The sequence below is a fragment of the Polypterus senegalus genome, unplaced genomic scaffold (assembly GCF_016835505.1).
Source record: "Polypterus senegalus isolate Bchr_013 unplaced genomic scaffold, ASM1683550v1 scaffold_149, whole genome shotgun sequence".
NCBI lineage: Eukaryota > Metazoa > Chordata > Cladistia > Polypteriformes > Polypteridae > Polypterus > Polypterus senegalus.
The window spans coordinates 45,086-64,162 of NW_024384939.1; the positions used below are offsets into that span (position 1 = coordinate 45,086).

Genomic DNA, 19,077 nt, shown 5'->3' on the forward strand with positions numbered 1-19,077 from the left:
GCTAGCTCAAACATTTTTATTTACATATTGTACTTTTGCCTACAAGGAAGCAGTGTGTGCACAAAGTTTCACACACAATATATTGCAAAACACGTTAGGCCATACTTACATTAGTATTTATATATATTTAAATATATATATATATATATATATATATATATATATATATATATATATATATATATATATATATATATATATATATATATATATATTTCTGCTTTCTATCTGTGTGCCAATATGACCTGCTGTTGATGTATCAATATAATCAGCAGTGAGAAAAGGCCGTTTCTGTGGGGTCAGGTTCAACTCTCAGAGAGAGAGCACACCAAGATGTTGATAGGAGACTTCAGCAAATGAGGGAGAACTGCGGATTTAACTTTGCATTCAGAATTAGGAATGGGGAAAGTATGGAGGAAGGTGATCTTGGAAATGAGGAGAGAGTGGAGCAAAATGACATTAAGAATGAAGATAAAGTGGAGAATGAAGATGTTGGGAATGGCGACAATTATATAGACAACAGAGCATGAATTTTTTTGTGTGTCCTCATTGTTTAGTCCATCTTCCTCTGGATGTGCAACGGACAGATCATTAGACTGCTTTTCATCTTTTCTTTTATGAAAACCACCTTCAAAGACTTAAGAATCTTGTCAGAATTCCTGAACGTCCACTTGCTCAGTTTGCCCGAAGACTGTCTGAGTAAACTGCTTGCACATCCAGTGGTCTGCTATCAAAGTCTTTGGAGAAACCCCATTATGTTGGACAAATTCCAGATGGACTTTCTATACTTAGACAGTACTGGCAGATGCATTGTGAACAATGGCTTATTAAAGTTTCAACAGTGGATAATGTGTTCATTATAGACCATGATGTGTGCGTGATTTACACCATTGTTGAATCCAGTGAACAGGTCTGTGTTGTGTACAAGGTGCTCTTGAAGATGTTTGTCTTTTTTACCTATCCATTTACAGATTTCCTAAATATATATTGCATCTCTCAGATATCAAAAACAACCAAGCATGCAAATGTGTCAGCCATCAGTCAAAAGTGCCCTGCAGAGGAGGTTCTGCGGTGATACCTTAACTTTATTCTCAAAAATATTAAACCAGACAGTTCATTTATTTTATCTAAATAGCATTTTTGATTGTTCTGCATGTTTGTCACTCAGCACAGATGGAATCACAATTACCCACAGCATCCTCAAAGCGTCAGGTGAATTCACAACACAACATAGCGCAGTAGCAAAACACAGAGCCTTACCTTCAGAAGTGTTTTATTCTGGTGTTCTTTGCTAGACTGTCAAGTCTGTCCTGTTGCATTATAGCCCTCAGTCTCTCTGACACCAAGGCCTGCTTTGATAAAGAGCTCTGCTCACTGGCATTAGTGACAGGTGATCAGGGATGGTCTAGGATTAAAAATTGGCCCCTTGACATTTGTCCAGACTGGTGCATCACAAATATTTTTGTGTTTTTAATGCTCTTGCAGTGTTATTTCTTATTGATTTATAGGTTGACTTGTGCAGCACACTGGTTCTTGGGTTCAGTATCCCAGGACTGAATCTGCAGGACACACTGCCATAAAGACACAGGCTGTGCAGGTCCCACCCTGTCCCCTGACTCTGCGATACTCCTGCAGCTGTTTTGTGTGACTTCCTCTAAGCAGCTCTGCTCCACTAGCACTTGGCTAGACCTTTATAAGAAATGAATGTATTAGGGTCTAAGACATGGACAATATGAGGTTGTAGTCCTAACTAAATGTTAACACCACTGCGTATGTTTGAAAGTTGGTGTCCTTGTAAAATAAAGTATAAAATGGTTTAGATAAATGTGCCGTCCTTTCTACTTTACTAATTTACTGTTTAGTACACGCGGTACTTACACAGTCACTCATAAAAGGGAGAAGACTCCATGCAAGAAATGGGTATTGAAACTAATTTGGAAGACATGCAATCAACAAGGCCATTAAACGGATCTCAAAAGAGGTCTTCTAGGTTGGAAAAAAGCGCTTGGCTGCCAAAACCAGGCGATTAAACGAATCTAAAGAAGACAGGATTTCTAGATTAGGAAAAGGACGATTGGCTGCTGAAACCAGGCGGTTAAAAGAATCTGAAAAAGACAGGACGTCTAGATTGGAAAAACCACGTTAGCCGGTTAAACGTGCAGTGAAGCGCGCCAGGTCTGCTAGTATTAGATAAATTGCCCATCACCATGACAAATCACCCTTCAGAATTTCATCTGACACTACAAATTACAATAATCTGACCGTGCTGTTCTAGTGAGTGAGACTTACACATATTATATGGTGGCAAATGTTAGAAATATGCTTTGGGAAAAGTAGCAATAGATGTGTTTCATTAAAACAGTGCAGAATATCTACTGTGTGTGGACTTTTACTCCAAATACCCAGAGATCTCCAAGCTTAGTGCTACAACAAGCAAACGCTATGTGATTATTTCACTTCAGTGAATCTTTACAAGACATGTAGAGGCACATGTAGTGATCTCAGATCATGAAAGACAGCTGGTGAGTGTAGAAATGTGACAGTTCACAGCCACCTGTTCAGACTCCTGGAGACCCCCAGTCAAATGGTCTAACAGAACGAACTGTTCAGACCAGCAAGATTTTACTTTATTGGGTCAGCACCTGTGTATATGGAGACACATGATGGGCTACACTCCTTCTTGCCCACTCTCTGTGTGGTATCAAGTCTCAATCCAGTTCCTAGTTGGTGGAACGAGCTGCCCACCTCGATCCAAACTGCTGTCTCACTCAATGTATTCAAGAAGCAATTGAAGACCCATCTGTTCTGAGAATATCTGTTGAATTGATTGGAAACAAAATGCTCTGTGATATTTATGTTGTAGGTTAAGTTGTTAGATTAAGTTTAGTTGTTTTATCAATTGTTAATCTCTGATTGTTAATTATAAATTATTACATCTTTCCACTGTGGCAGTCATCTTCTGTTACCTGTCCTACTAGACTTGTTGAACAAGCAGGCTCTGTTTACCTCTTTTGAAAGTTGCTTTGGATAAAAGTTTCTGACAAGCAAATCAATGTAAATGTAAATGAGAAAAGCACAAGAGAGCAATGGAGACTCTTATACAGAGATTCTTAAATACAGCAACAACAACACTTACTTATCTCTATAGCTCACCCTCATACAAAGAATGGAGTTCAAAGTGCTTTACAAGGGAAAGTTACAGAACAAACAAAAACAAATAAGATTACACATGAATATTGATGTATAAGTAACAAAATAAAAATAAAGAAATCCACACAATCTGATAAAATATAAATCTATAATTAGTAGAAGGGTACTATTCTTATATTAAGTATCATACTTTACGTCTGTACAAATGAGTCCAGTGATTGGGTCAGATGGCTAGAAGGAAAAAAAAAAACTCTCAAAATCTGTAGGGGCTCAAGGGGGTCAAAAAGACCAGTCAGCCCCTACTTGGCATTCTACTGTACCTATCATAAATGTTTTTAAGTTATTCCCCATTGTTTGTTTTGATCTTCTCCATGCTCTGCGACTCCTGTTGGAGTCGGTGCCACTGACTCGGGGTAGTTGACAGCACAGATAGTAAGGTCATGCACGGTTCCAATGCACCTTCTGGAATTGACAAGAAGATTCGATGAAGTGAGTCTCGTGGACAGATGGGGCACCTGCCTTCATTCCTGTATCACAAGGGGTTCTGCACAGTGACTTGATCTGGTGGTGGTGATGGTGTAAAACACCACCACAGAAGAAGTAGAGGAAAGCAGAACTCACCAAGCTGGGCCAATTAACATCCATCGCTGAATCTAAACTGGTCCTGTGTGAAACAGCTTAGGTTTGGTTTGTTGAACAGCACTGCTTTTAAATCAGGTGTAGACATAAACTGATAACGACAAATTCTAAAAATAAAAGAAATCTGAACAGTACTGGGTGTACTGGGGGAGACGAGTCAAAGAGAACTGGTCAAGCTCTGTTTTATCCTTCTACTATCAGTACAGACGCCTCTTGATTTTCTATTGTTTTATTGGAAATGGTGGTTAGGAGAGTCCCTGGGACCCAGTAGACTCAAATTATCGACACCTTACAGTTTATTGGTGCAAAACGGAAACCATTTATTTCCACAGAGTCTCTTCATAATTCTTTATCCCAATGCTTTGAAAGCTAAGCCCACATGCATGGCTCTTCCTAGAATGTGTGACTTCTCTATGCTGTTGCCTTAAAGTTCTTTTTATGCAGGATGTGCAGTCCTCACAGGGTGGAGCTCCTTCTTGGCAGTCTGTCTTAAGTGAACTGACCCTTGTCTCCTGGTCTCCCTTTTGATCAGACCCCCTTACAGTCATATGACCCTAGGAGGATTGGCTTGCATTCAGGGCACAGTGGCCCTCACTGGCTGGTCTTTAAGTGCTTGGCTGAATAACACTCACTTCTGGACCTCACCTGGGAAGGCAGAAGAATGTCCAATCATTAGGAAAGTATAAGTCACCATCTACACAAAAATGAGAAATGGAGTAAACCTCCAGTAATTTTGAATCAGTGACATAAAATAACATTTGATGTGTCCCTTCATAGGAATTATGGGTGAAAAAACAGACGTAAACTCAGATATGTACTGATGAAACCTCCACACTGCGCTACATTGGTTTTTTACAATTACCATATATACTTAAGTTTTCCCAAAGATAAGTCAGGGCTTGATTTTATTGTATAATTTCTGGTATTTTATGATGTCAGTCATATAAGTCGAATGTGGAAAACTCATGCTATTGGTCCAAGAGATTATGATATGCTTAACACCCACCTGAACCACGGAGCACACTGCCTTTATTTTCTATGTAATGTGCCTACGTGACCACACGGTGATACCCGAACTATTCTGAAGGGACGTTTGCACTATTATGAGTTTTTTGTATCTCACACCGTCATACACTTTTATCGTAAGAGCATCCCTTATCTACGATGGAGCGTTCGATCAGGAGAAAATATGAAGCTTGTTTTAAATTAAAAGTTGCTGAAGTGGCAAAAGAAATTGATAACTGCGCTGCTGCAACAAAATTAAAAAAATAAAATAAAAAAAATTAAGTGTTGTATTTTTGAACAGGAGTATAAGTCAGGGTCTCATTTTATGATTGATTTTTTGGGTTTCAAGACCCGACTTATATGTGAGTATATCCAGAAACATTACAAGTATCCATCAGTTTATTAAGATTGAATGCTGTCCTGCTCAGAGTGATTATAGTCTCTAATACCATAACTCTAATGACATTACTGTGGTCCTTACCTGTAAATGTCACAACAAAACAACAAGAGCAAATTCTAATGTGAATTTTAATAAGAAGAGTCTGAGACCAACTCAGGAGCGCAGGGCTGTTCTGATGTTCTAACGTGTTACATGAAGACAGATTCTTCTTGTGAGTGACTGTCTGTGACAGTCATGTGAAAGGAGAACGCCAGTCGAAGGAGAATGAGTCCAATCTTCAGTGTTAAAGTACATCTCTGAGAACCACAGACAAGTAAATGAAGTCTGGTCTTAAGCAGCAAAGTAACAAAAATGGCAAGGCCCTCAAAAAGACCTGCAAAAAGCAGACCAGAAATCTGACTGGCCAACCCCAATATAGACCTGACCCTGGCAAGGCTCACTCTAGAAGAATGGGAGGCTTCAAACCAGACTAATTAGATAGATAGATAGATACCGGTAGATAGATAAATGCTATATAATCAACAGATAGATAGATAGATAAATGCTATATAATCGATAGATAGATAGATAGATAGATGTCAGTGGAGCAGGACAGTGGCAGCAGTCTGTCGCTGAAGCTGCTCCTCTGTCTGGAGATGATCCTGTTCAGTGGATGCAGTGGATTCTCCATTATTGACAGGAGCCTGCTCTCTGCCCGTCGCTCTGCCACGGATGTCAAACTGTCCAGCTCCATTCCTACAATAGAGCCTGCCTTCCTCACCAGTTTGTCAAGGCGTGGGAATGTCAGACCTGCAGTTCCCAAGACGCACATACTGAGGTCTGTCTGTAAGATAGTCCACGATCCATGCCACCAGGTATGAATCTACTCCCATCTCTGTCAGCTTGTCCCTAAGGAGCAGAGGTTGGATGGTGTTGAAGGCGCTAGAGAAGCCCAGAAACATAATTCTTACTGCACCACTGCCTCTGTCCATGTTGGCAGCATGTAGATGATGGTATCCTCTGCTCCCACCTTCTCCTGGTATGCAAACTGCAGAGGGTCGAGGGCATGGTGGACCTGTGGCCTCAGGTGGTGAAGCAGCAGCCGCTCCATGGTCTTCATCACATATGACGTCAGGGCGATAGGCCGGAAGTCATTCAGCTCACTAGGACGTGATACATTTGGGACTGGGGTGATACAAGATGTCTTCCAAAACCTCGGGACTCTCCCCTGTTCCAGGCTCAGGTTGAAGATGCGCTGTAGAGGACTCTTCAGTTCCAACGCACAGGCCTTCAGAAGTTCTGGCGATACTCCATCTGGACCCGCTGCTTTGCTGGCACGAAGTCTCCTCAGCTCACCTGCGCTTCTGTAATTGTGGGTGGGGATGTCTCTACTATGCTGGTATCAGCAGAAAAATGGGTTCAAATGAGACAGAAGAACAGACTGGAGACGGATGATCAAATAATTCAACAGCATAGAAGGTAGTGAAACAGCTGGCTTAGAAAAAACAAGAGTGGGTGGTTTAAATGAAGTGGTGACCCAGGAAACATCTGGTGGTTCTATGGCAAAAACAGCAAGTCCAGGTGTAGCTGCTGTACACAATTCAGCTTAAAACACAGGACTTGGAGTAACAGAGGAGGTCTTAGGTCAGATGACTAGACATTTAAATTTAGAAACAGCAGCAGCAGATTAACTTGATTCAGCCCAGGGCGAGAATCTGTCTACCAAGTACTGGATATTAGTTTGATGTATTTAGTACAAATCAGTTAGATCATAAAAATAATCATCACCTCCTCCAAATGTAGAATCCTGGCCAAAAAGAATGAAACCTTCAACAGTTTCTATCAAATTTTTTGTAAAGGGCAATAATCATGGATACTAGTTGTAGACAGTCCCATATCTTTCAGAGTCACACTCCTTCCATGTCATCCAGGGACTTCTTCATAAAATGCAGTTCTGACTCTGCAGAGCTTCAGCTAAGAGGACTTTTTTTGTTTTATAGAAGCGGCTAATTCTGTTGTGATTCCGTCACTACAAAAGAACAAAAATGGGCAAGGCCTTCAAAAAGACCCTCAAAAAACAGTACATCAATATTGTTAAAAATAACAAAAAAATAATACATTAAATATATCATCTCAGTGGTAAATGATCAGAACAATATTAACAGAAATAACCACACTAAATGATTGAAAACAAAAACTGAACATTAAGGACAAGGAAAAGGAACATAAATATAAGCCAAAGAGGGAACCCCAGCCAAAACAGAACTCAAATGGCCTGCTGGTCTTTCTTTTATGTTTGTGAGCAAACACCAGACGAGAACCTGCCTGACAGCAGAGTGTGGTGTTGATGACAATAAGACCATATCATAGTGTCCACCCTCAGGTGCCGGTGATGATGTCCACTTTGTAAGAAAGTCAGATCTAATATGCTGTGAAATCCCAACATTCCACTTGTGGACTCACAAATATAAATAGGCATGAAGAGCAGATCCATGACTCCATCCTTTGTGCTTTATAAGAGTGCCTGTCTTATGTGTGATGATGTTTTCTTACCAAGCTTTTAGTGTTTTTCAGCCATGAAGGCCCAGAATGGATGGAGCTGCTCTGTGTTCTTCCTACTCTACATGACACACGTCGCCTGGACACGTATGTGTTTGTATGATTTGTGATTCTGCTTTGGCTCAGAAATTTTGTTGCCTTTAAATAGAATTAACTTCCATTTGTACCACAGCAGGCTTTTCTTGTACCTCACAAGGTTGTTCTTCTTTTGGTAGCCCCACTTAAACTTTTTCCCTATCCTGATCTTCATCTACTGAACAGAGAATTTGAGTGTCAGGCAATTTAATATTAAGGCTGAAGTTCAGAACTGTCAGTAGGGAAAATCAAATTAAAATATAAACTGTTTAAAATTTGGGAAACTTGGAAGAGGACAGAAGAGGATTTAGTCATTATGTAAACCCTAAAGAGCTTTGTTAATTGATTTAAATTTGCTTGTTGTCATTAACTGACTCCATCCTGATGCTCACTGTGGCTGTTTGTGGTTCTTTTTCAGAGAAGTTTGATGTCATTGGACCTTCTACTGACATTTTTGCTCTTCTTGGTGAAGATGTCACCCTACCTGCCTTACTCTCAACACCTTTCAATGCTCAGGGGTTTGAGGTGACATGGGCTCAAAATGACTTGAACTCAGTGGTGCTTTTATACCAGGACTTCCAAATTAGAAATGAGTATCAGATTCAGGCCTTTAAGAGGAGGACTTCACTTTTCCCAGAAGAACTCGTGAGTGGAAATGTGTCTCTGAGACTTCAGGATGTCCGTGTCTCTGATGGTGGTCTCTACAGATGTTTAGTGGCCTCTGGACAATAGAATGAGGATGCTCACCTCACTCTGAATGTTGAAGGTATTTCTAAAGTTCCCTTTTTCTTTTTGCTGCGTCCCTCATCCCTCCATAACTGTAATGTGTCCCAGTGATGTGGCCCTTGTGTGCGGTGGCCATTTCATGTTTCTGTTTTTGGTAACACAGACACTTATCCACTGACGTTCATAATAAAGTTCTAGTGTCCAGTACACCATCTGAGTTCTTATCAAATGTCTTCACGACCAAACCCACTGATTTTCTCTTTCTATTCCTAAACCCAACTGTGCTCCTTTTAATCTGCCAACTTGAATGTGACTGTAAAGGTGATTATTAAAACAGGTGCAGCCTCATCTTCTCAGTCTCAGGTCATTTTAATGCTGATTTATTTCACTACAGTCTGACACTGTGTTTTCAGTCAAACCCGTCCTGTACAGTCCTATGGATTGTAGAGAGATTTTGGGGGCTACATGTTGTCTGTGTGTGAAACTTCTTTTTTAGTTGCCAGTAAGGGCTTGGTAGTATTTTTCAAAATTTTTCACTTATTTTTTTTTCATTTATACAAAGGGCACCTTGTGAGCGATGGGCATGGGGTGTGTGTCTCAGCAGTGGGAGTCACACAGCTCAGCAGTAGGACAGAGGATAAGTAATCAGCCGGCTTCATATTGGGGAAACAATCAAGAATCCATTGAATTATCACAGAGAGACTTGGACAGCATATAGGTTTGAGAAGATATGTGGCAGATAAAATTTAATGTCAGTAAATGTAACGCATTACACATCAGTAGTAAAAATGGCAAGTTTGAATACAAAATTTGAAGCCTGAAAAGTACACCTTATGAGAAGGATTTAGGAGTCACTGTGGAGTCATCACTAACTACATCCAGACATGGGCAAAAGTGTGATTCTAGGCCTCTGAGCCAGGTGTTTTTTGGCCAACTCGATTTCGCTTGTTTGATGGTTGTATGTACAAGAAATTACTTTGTGCATTTGAAATATGATCTGGTACTTAGGAAACAGAAAGCCAGTTTACAACTTACAACTGTCTCTTTTTGCAATCTCATAAATAAATCAAAATTGTATTTATTATGAATGTGTTTCCTATCGTCCATATCAAGTGGGCATTTAAATAAACCAATGAGGTGCGCTTATATGTTTTTAATTTACATTCTGTATGCCTCCTTTTGTCACTCCCCCTGCTGATTGGCTTTTTTAAAAAGTCAGAAAATGAAAAGTGATGACTGATGCCAGATGAGCAAAGTACTGAAGAGTGAAGTGTGATGAGCAACTCCTGAATTGTGATGTGCAATGACTGCTACACGATACAGAGTAACACTGATGTTTGATGGCTTGAGAAATGATAAATGATGATGTCCTAAAATTCTGTGAAGAAACTGGCAGAGTGGGTCCCAGCTGTTCCTTTAAAATAAATTCAACAAGAACACAGGGACACAGTTACAGGCACATTAAGAGCAAATTCCATACAAAAGACACACAGAGTAAGTGACCAAGCAGTGTGCTGGACAGTTGGACTTTACTGATCTTAAAACCTGATTTTATTTCACAGAATCTCAGTGAAAAACAATGGTGGTGGTGAAGGGCCTGTTGTCATCACAATTATTACAATGTTGTAATGTTCTTTATTTTACATACTTTACAACCACAAGGTGCTTTATAAACCAAAAATATGATTACTGTTAAATAATAAATGCACAAATAGAGTAACAGAATATAAAAGAAGGGAATACACAAAAAATGAACAGCAGTGACAGAGACCACAAGAAGCTTTAATGTGATTCTGGCAGATTTTATATAGAAATCCATAACATCAAAACAATAAAACAAGAAACAAGAGGACAAAGGAACAAGACCACCACAGTGACTACGAGAAGCAGTCCAAACTCTCAGTCATCTCATCTCATGGACTCACACTTATATTTCCCTCCGAGGTCACTTAGTCTCCCCTGTAGAGAGACAACTGCCTGAATAGCTTTTCATTGGTTGGATTGTGGGTGTGGCCAATTCAAATAGGTGTAGGAATTAACCCAAATGAGACCTTTAACCCTGGATGTCCCTCACTATTTCAAACACTGGAGTTAATACCCCTGTTACACATTTTAATTGTAAACAACAAAACAGATATTATAATAAGTGTGAGTTTATCAGAAAAAAAATGAATTTTGGAAAATGTTTTCTTAATCCAAATGGTTTTCCCTCCATTAATGCGACACTCATTTTGTCTTTTTTTCCTCCAGTTGTGGGCACTCAGCCTTCCATTTCCATCAGCACTACAGAAGACCAGAAGACCAGATTGGAGTGCAGCTCTGAGATGTGGAGCTCTCGACCTGAAGTCACCTGGAGAGACATGAACGGCGTAGACGTGACCCCACAGTCCACCATAACAGTACAACGGGATGATGAGGGTCTCCTCAGGGTCAGCAGTGTCATCCCCATCAAGTGGGAGTTCAACGTGTTCTCCTGTCTGATGAGAAGTAACACAACCAGACCGGCCTATCAGTCCAAAATGGGGGTCTACGGTGAGTATTTAGAGGTCACAGACTCATCTTATCACTGACGTTAGAGCGACTGTGACGTTAACAGAGCCCGTCATCTCATCTGCTTTTAGTAATAGACCTTCATGAATGCTCCTCACTTTTATTGTAACTTACATTAAAATACAAAGAGTAGAAGGTCAGTTAGGCTTAATTTGGTAGCAAAACTGAAAACCTATAAGGAAATTGAGAAACATGAACAAAAATACATGTATTTAGAGAATATTTGAGAAAAGCTGAAAAAATAATCTTACCAAAGTAAATGCTTAGCTATGATGATAACATCACACTGTACATGAGGTGGGCATCACTGACAATGGGAAGACATTTCAGTAAGTGAAGTGAAGGAGCCGAAGGAGACTGCAGTGAGAAGTGGAGGACACACTGCAGTATGATGGTGTGTGACAGGTGTGAATAGTGAACCACTAGGGGGCAGTTACTATATAATGTGACACTGTGGCCTGACCTGAATGCACAGTCACTCTTAGCTCTTTATATGTGTCACATTAGGATCAGAAGTGCAAACTCTGAGAGTCCAGGAGGTCACTGGTGTTTTTAGAAAGATGTCACAAAGAGTTATTATTGGCCAAAAGGAGTAAAAGTGTCCTGTGCTATTTATTTATAAAGAGATGAGAGGGTGAATCACTGCTACCTCTAATTAGGGGGCAGTAGGAGTCTGACGTTTGTGATTCACCTCTCTGAACTCCTCACTCCTTAATTTCTATCACAATTTTATTTTTTATCTTTAAATCCTGTTGAAATTCCTGACAATACTGTCCATGTATGGCATATAGTGTGTGTGTGTGTGTATTATGTAGTTTGTAAAGTCTGTGATTTGTTCACTGTACCTGTGCATTTATTACACTGAGTCGACACTCAATGAAGAGCACAAATGGAAGTGAATTGAATTGAGTACCCATCTGAGAGTCAATCTTTACACTGTGATTGTTACTTTTCTATACTCCTTGTCAATTCAGTAAGCATTTTGTTTTGCTATTTACCTCAAATGTTAACATTTAAAAATTAAGGAGACTACAGTGTCAGACATGTTTGATGTGCCATTCTAACTCATCAATTTCTGGTTCGCTGAACTTTAGAAGGAAGCTGTTCATCTACATTGTAGGAAAGAATTGGAGAAAGTTACCCAGGTGTCCTCTAGGGTGATAGTGCGCACCCCTTAGGTGGTATGAGACCCCTGACCACAGAGATAAATACAGGTCGGTCACAGTCAGACGAAGGCACAAGATGAAGAGTGCACATTCACGAGGAGCATCAACCTCAGAGCTGGAGGTGTCCAACCATTTTCAGTACATTGTAAAGCTGGACAGGAACTTTGACACCTCTACGGTGATAGGCAGGACTAAGGAGGCTCAGCTCAAAACCAACCACTAGAAAAAAGCTTGGATTTGTAGGAGGAGAACAACTGTTAGGGAGAGTGGAACACACATTTGCTCCACTGACAGGAATCTTGTGCAAATCTTGCATAGCATGTTGCCTTCAAATTGCACCGGTGAGGGACATCCTTGGACATGTGGATGGGCTTCAGGCCAGAGTTGTGAAAGGACAAAGTTATATTTTTCCAAGTGGGAAAACAGGATACAGGGAAGGGTAGGCGACTGCTAACTGTGTAAGATATGAAAAATGTACATCTGTCAAATGTAAATGTAAATTTGTTAAGGTGAACTTACGTGAAGTTCTTGCACAAGGTCAGGTAAGACTGAGGTGATCTGAAGGTTTAACATCAAATCTTGGCTTTCTGGCCTTTTGAAACATCTGGTATCTGTGCCACAAGATGGGTTACAGGTGAAATTAAGAAACATCAATGTATTGGGAAGTCTACTCTTTATAATGTACTTCTTTCTACTGTCTGTATTCTGAATTGTCCTGTAACCCCATCAGTGAATGGACAGTGCTACTTTATTTGGTAGAGGGCTGCATGACTGTGGTCTGGTGATTATCACTTTACCCTCTTCTTTACCCAGTTAGATCTCTGCATAGCTGTATAGTGTCCTCCATGGCCACCCTGGTCACAAACTGTTTTGATGACCATGTTTAATTCACTGGGCTGAGGGAAATGAGTTTGTGAGGTAGGCGTCATTGGGTGGGTTTGAGTGGTTTTAAGTAAACTTCCAATTTTTTTTTTTTTTTTACTATTATCTATTAAAATAAAAAACGTGAAAAAAAATATAAATCACAAAAGCCATGTGGTGCTTTCATATTCCATTTGTATTTGCTTCAGAATTCTCTGACCATCATAACATGTAAAACATAATTATTATATGGGTATGAGCACATTTATAATAATAAAAGCCACATTAACTTGTCCGGTGGCTGTGTGCCACCATGATCAGGTGATTTCCACTCAAGAGTGACTGACAGGTCTTTCCACCAATCACTGTTTTTGTTTGGTTGCACGTTACCTATTAAGTTCAGTCCTCACCAACTTTCTGCACTCCTCATATTTGGCTCTTCTTTTAATTTTCTACCTCTTGCACCCCAAGGCCACCGTACATGGCACTCTGGTTCTCAAGTGGGCAGCAACTGGTGTACTAAAGCCTAACTGGGCATGTGATCATCACCAGTCAGTGTGTAACATTATCTTTGGGCTGTCCTCCATGACAACTTCTCGTTTCACGGTCACCTGACACTCCATTTGTGTTCTGATTGGTGTTTTTTGTCACATTTTTCCATTGGACAGTGCCCAGGTATCTGTCATTAAACTCACTAATCCTGAACTACTTTTCTCTTTTCTTTCAGGCCTCACACTTACCCTCCTGTTGTGTTTTTCACACTCATAGACGTTTATTATTCTCTTCTTTTTACAGTTTTCTCTCCAAACGCCTCTGGCTGGTCGGTGGTCTTCTGGTTATCAATAGCTCTTTGTGTCACAGCAACTGTGCTGCTCATATTGAAATGGCAAAGAATGAGAGGTGAGTCCAGAAACTGCTAAATAAAGATGAGCCCAGTTGTTCATTATACCCATTTTTACAATATTCCTCTGTTTCTTCTTTTTAGATAAAAAAGCAACATACAAGACCAAAGGTAAGAACACATCAGATAAAATCCTTCATCTTTTGGGATGTGCGAGACCTCAGGTGGTGTAAACCAGGAAGCATCTGATGAATGTGTGACATTACTTGACTGAATTGTTAAATGATTTTGATGTGAGACGCCATGTGTACTACAGCCAACACAAGAGATCAGGGTTCAAGGCTGTCAGGGGGAGCATGGGATTTGACTAAATACAGAAATCAAAATGTTAATGTTAATGAAAGTAGGCTCATGTGGGGGCTGCCGTGTCTGTGTAATTTATTTAGGTGACAAAAATAAGACTGAAAATAAGCAAATGACACTAAATGAGGGCGGTTTGTAGTCGCCTTAGAGTCACAAGAATCTCTGCAATTGGACTGGAACAGAAATTAAAGATGGGGCAGGTATGTGGAAAATGACATTTAACTTAATTTACTCTTACAAAGCACACACAGGGCTGCAAAAAAAGACAAATATAAGACAATAAAAGCAACATTTATAATACCACACAGCACATCCATACGCACAGGCCAAACTCCTGCGGGCCTAAAACAAATGAGCCAGAAGAAATGACTACTATTATTGTGGCTGAGCTGAACAACTTTTAAATAATCCAGGCATATATAAAAAGTTTAATAATGTATTACTATCATAAAGGACAACATCATCAAAGTCTCATAAATTATAATATAAAATCCTCACTAATGAAGGAGCTGCAGGTCCAGAGAGCCGCCTACCCATTTATGAGTGTTGGTTTTTCAATAATTCCTATTTAGGGTAACAACAGGTGGAGTGTTAATGGTGAATGAGTCCTCATAAAACTGATCTGATTGTTGCCCATTGTAGATAATACACAATGCCACCGGATGGTTGAGGAGATTCTTCAAATTGAGCTAAATAAGTCTTTGATCAAGCAGTGCGCTGTGTCATAATTGATTTTTCCTATGCTGCGATATCCCACCGGGTGTCACTCCAGATCTTCTACTTCTTCATCTTCTTTTGGCTGCTGCCATTTAGGGGTCACCACTGAGGATCATCCTTCTCTATCTATGATTGTCTTTTTCATCATTTTCTGCCACACCGACTGTCTTCATGTCCTCCCTCACCAAATCCATAAACGTCCTCTTTGGCCTTCCTCTTTTCCTCCTGCCCGGTAGTTCCATCCTCACCATTCTTTTCTTGATGTACCCCTCATCTCTCCTCTGCCCGTGTTCAGACCATCTCAATCTCGCCTCTCTCAGTTGGTCACCAAACTGTCATACCTGTGTCGTCCCTCTAATATACTCATTCCTAATCCTGTCTACTGTTGCTACTCCGAACTCTGCCACTTCCAGCTCTGCCTCCTGTCTTTTCTTTAGTGCCATCATCTACTAACCATACAACATAGATGGTCTCCCTACCGTTTTATAGACCTTCCCTTTCACTCTTGCAGATACTCTTCTATCACAAATCACCCCTGACACTCTTCTTCACCCAGTCCACCCTGCCTGCACTCTCTTCTTCACCTCTCTGTGACACTCTCCACTGCTTTGACTATTGAAGCCAAGTATTCAGATTCGTCTACCTTTACTACCTCTGCAGTCTCACAATTCCACCACCTTCCCTCTCATTCACTCACATGTACTCTGTCTTACTCCTTCTGACTTTCATTACCCTTATCTCCAGTGCCTACATCCACCTCTACAGATTTCTCTTAACCTGCTGTGTCCACAGAGACTCCTGTCTGACCTCATCTGTCAACATGTCCATTACCATTGCAAACAGGAAAGGGCTCAGAGGACCCTTAATGTAATTCCACCCTCATCTTGAACAAGAACACTCATTCCTACTAACACCTCACCACAGTCACACTGTCCTCACACAAATCCTGCACCACCCTCACATACCTTTCTGCTACTCCTAATTTCCTCAAACAATACCACAACTCCTCTCTTTGCACCCCATCATACGCTTTCTGTAAGTCTACCAACACGCAATGCAATTCCTTATGATCTTCTCTGTACTTCTCCATCAACACTCTTACAGTAAACATCACATCTGTAGTAGTCTTTCCTGGCATGAATCCATATTGCTGCTCACAGATTGCCACCTCTCTTCTCAGCCTAGCATCCATTAATCTTTCGCATATCTTCATGATCAGCTTTATACCCCTGTAGTTATTGCAGCTCTGTAAATCTCTCTTATTCTTGAAAATTTGTACTAAAATACTTCTTCTCCACTCCTCGGGTATCTTCTTGCTTTACAAGATTTTGTTTTCTTTCTCTGCTCTATCATATCGGGCAGCTCTCTCCCTTTACTAGTCTTAGACCCACATTCTGACCTCTGACCTCCACAGACCTTCCCTGCCTTCTCTTCCATTGTCTTTGAACTCACTTTCCTGTTCTTATTCTTATTCTTGTTCTTCACCCAGCAGTAGCATAGTTTCCACTGATACCCTGGTGGTCGTTGGTATCTCATGCCTCAACCAATCCAGTATGGACATTTTGTTTCTCATCCGCATGTTTGATTTGGTACAGGCTTGGCTTGGGACCAGCAATAAGACCACATTGGCTTATATGACCCCAGAGGCTGGGTTGGGTGTTGCTCCAGATATGCCTGTTAAAGTATTAGTGGTGATCTGAGATCCAAGGCTATGTGAGTGTGTGATATTTCCAAGAACTGTGACCTGGTTATGTGGGCGTTTGATGCCGACACTCAAAGGTTGATTTTTGACCTGGACACTTTTTTAGGCAATTTTCGACATGAATGTTGTGATCTTTTATCATTTTATATTGAATTATAGCAAGCTTGGTGAACAGTGAGGGTCAGTTCAGATATTTTTCAGAATTCCACTGGCATTTATTAGTGTAATTGTAAAGTAAGTGTGCCGGGCATGTTCTGTTTCATTTGCTGTTTTATTTTATATGGAGGACCACCTAAGACTTGTTCTCTTGTTGTATGGCTGTCTGCATTGGCTGGTGATTGAGTGTCGGGTTTCACTGATTATCTTCAGGTCATATTCTTGTATCTTCTGAGGTTGTTTTTAATTGGAGATTATTCTGTTATTGTGTTTTTTTTTTTAAATATTAAAAGTAGTGAATGAACACCACAATACTCACCTTCACCACACCATGAATCGGCACTAAGTCACTTTCTGTACTGCAGTCAGCACTTTATGTCCTCTCATACTTTATTGTTTATTTTTATATTGTTATTAGTAAGGTTGTGGTGACAGTGTCTCAAATGTTTGTCTGACTCAAGGACTTGAGTCTCAAGTGCTTTGATAATCAGTTGTTCTGCAGCTGAAATTAGATTCTTGCTGTAACATTGGTCTGTTTTTAATGGCTAACACACAAACAAAATGCACTGATATGCCGAATGCAAATATCATTTGGTTTAAACTTCATTTTAAAATGGCGTCATCCACACAACGCTGGGCTGCAATGGCTTCACAGAGGACGCTACCCAAACACACAAATAAAGCTGTGGTGTGACCCTGAGTGCCAGTGCATCTCCACAGTGTGCCCGTGTCACATGTCACTAGAGCTGCACACTGGCCTGTTGATTAATTGACTCACACAGGCCCTCTGACTGCTGTCATCTGCTGCAGTTTTCAAATGAATTCTCCAAATAAACAAGTCAAAGCAATATAAAGTCTGATCAGTCTGATTTTTTACTAATGTGACCTAGACAGACACAGTGGCAGGTTAGGCTGCTGTTTGCTCCAAAGGTCTTGAAAAACAGAACATCAAGGCAGCTGCTGCTTTGGACTGCTTGTTTGTGGTGTTTTGGTAGACAAAGACATTTGGGCTATTGAGATTTTATTTAAGGTTAACTTGCCGAAGTATAAGATTCACCATGTAGGCTTTTGTCTTTGACATAAACACTCCTCTTTTTTGTTTCTGGCTGACATGTAAACAGCATTCTGTGCAGTAAGGCCAAGTTGATGATGAAAACACGTGTGTATGAAACACTCACGACAAAGTCCTTACACAGTAACATCTACACTTCAGAATGAAATGGGCAGAAACAAAATCTGACTGGTTATACTTTGGTGAGCCTTTATTTACAAGAAGGTGTCCAAGTTCAATCAGGGTTAGATTAAAGAAAGAGGATTACCAGAAGTTTACAGAGAGTAAATAGAAATCTTCCAGTGTGAGGCTCAGATGAGTTTAGCAGAGATGGTGATAAATGAGGCAGAAGGGAAATATTAAGAACTAAAATATCAAATAGGCAATTGGAAACATTCAACAACAACAACAACAACATTTATTTATATAGCACATTTTCATACAAAAAGTAGCTCAAAGTGCTTTACATAATGAAGAATAGAAAAATAAGAGACACAGTAAGAAAAGAAAATAAGTCAACATTAATTAACATAGAATAAGAGTAAGGTCCAATGGCCAGGGGGGACAGAAAAAAAACTCCAGACGGCCGGAGAAAAAAAATAAAATAAAAATATTACTACTTCACTTGAGTTGTTTACTATTGAACATGGTACACGCAGTCTTTGGGGGTAATGGCGTGAAAGAGACTGCAGAAGAGCTCCATATTTAAGGACATCTCCAATAGCAGTATTTGGTAATGATACAAAGGTGACTGAAAGTTGATTCTTTGAAAGCTAAAAATTGTAAAAACCACGACTTTCATTTAGCATCAAAGTCTGTTCAGTCATGGCTTGGCTTCATTGATTAATATATATATATATTTTTCATTTCATCTTTGTTTTTTTAACTTCAAAAAGTGCTGAATGCTGATCATTGATAGTTATTGTGAATGTAAATCTATGGACTAATAAAAAAGAAGGGTAATCAGTTTACCTCATTTCTATTGTCGTTTCTATTGTCAACAACAACAACAACATTTATTTATATAGCACATTTTCATACAAACAGTAGCTCAAAGTGCTTTACATATTAAAGAATAGAAAAATGAAAGACATAATTATAAAAAAATAAATCAACATTAACATCGAATAAGAGTAA

At 39.9% G+C, this 19,077-nt stretch overlaps 1 protein-coding gene across 1 annotated transcript; it reads left to right on the top strand.

Moving 5' to 3' along the window:
* Positions 1–410: 410 nt before the first annotated feature.
* Positions 411–14,122, top strand: LOC120522160 (butyrophilin subfamily 1 member A1-like; the record flags this gene model as incomplete). The annotated part of the gene is made up of 5 exons (XM_039743290.1): positions 411–501; positions 8,226–8,501; positions 10,784–11,065; positions 13,906–14,010; positions 14,096–14,122. Coding segments are annotated over exons 1-5 (781 nt in total), but the record flags the coding sequence as incomplete, so codon positions are not given.
* Positions 14,123–19,077: the final 4,955 nt, after the last annotated feature.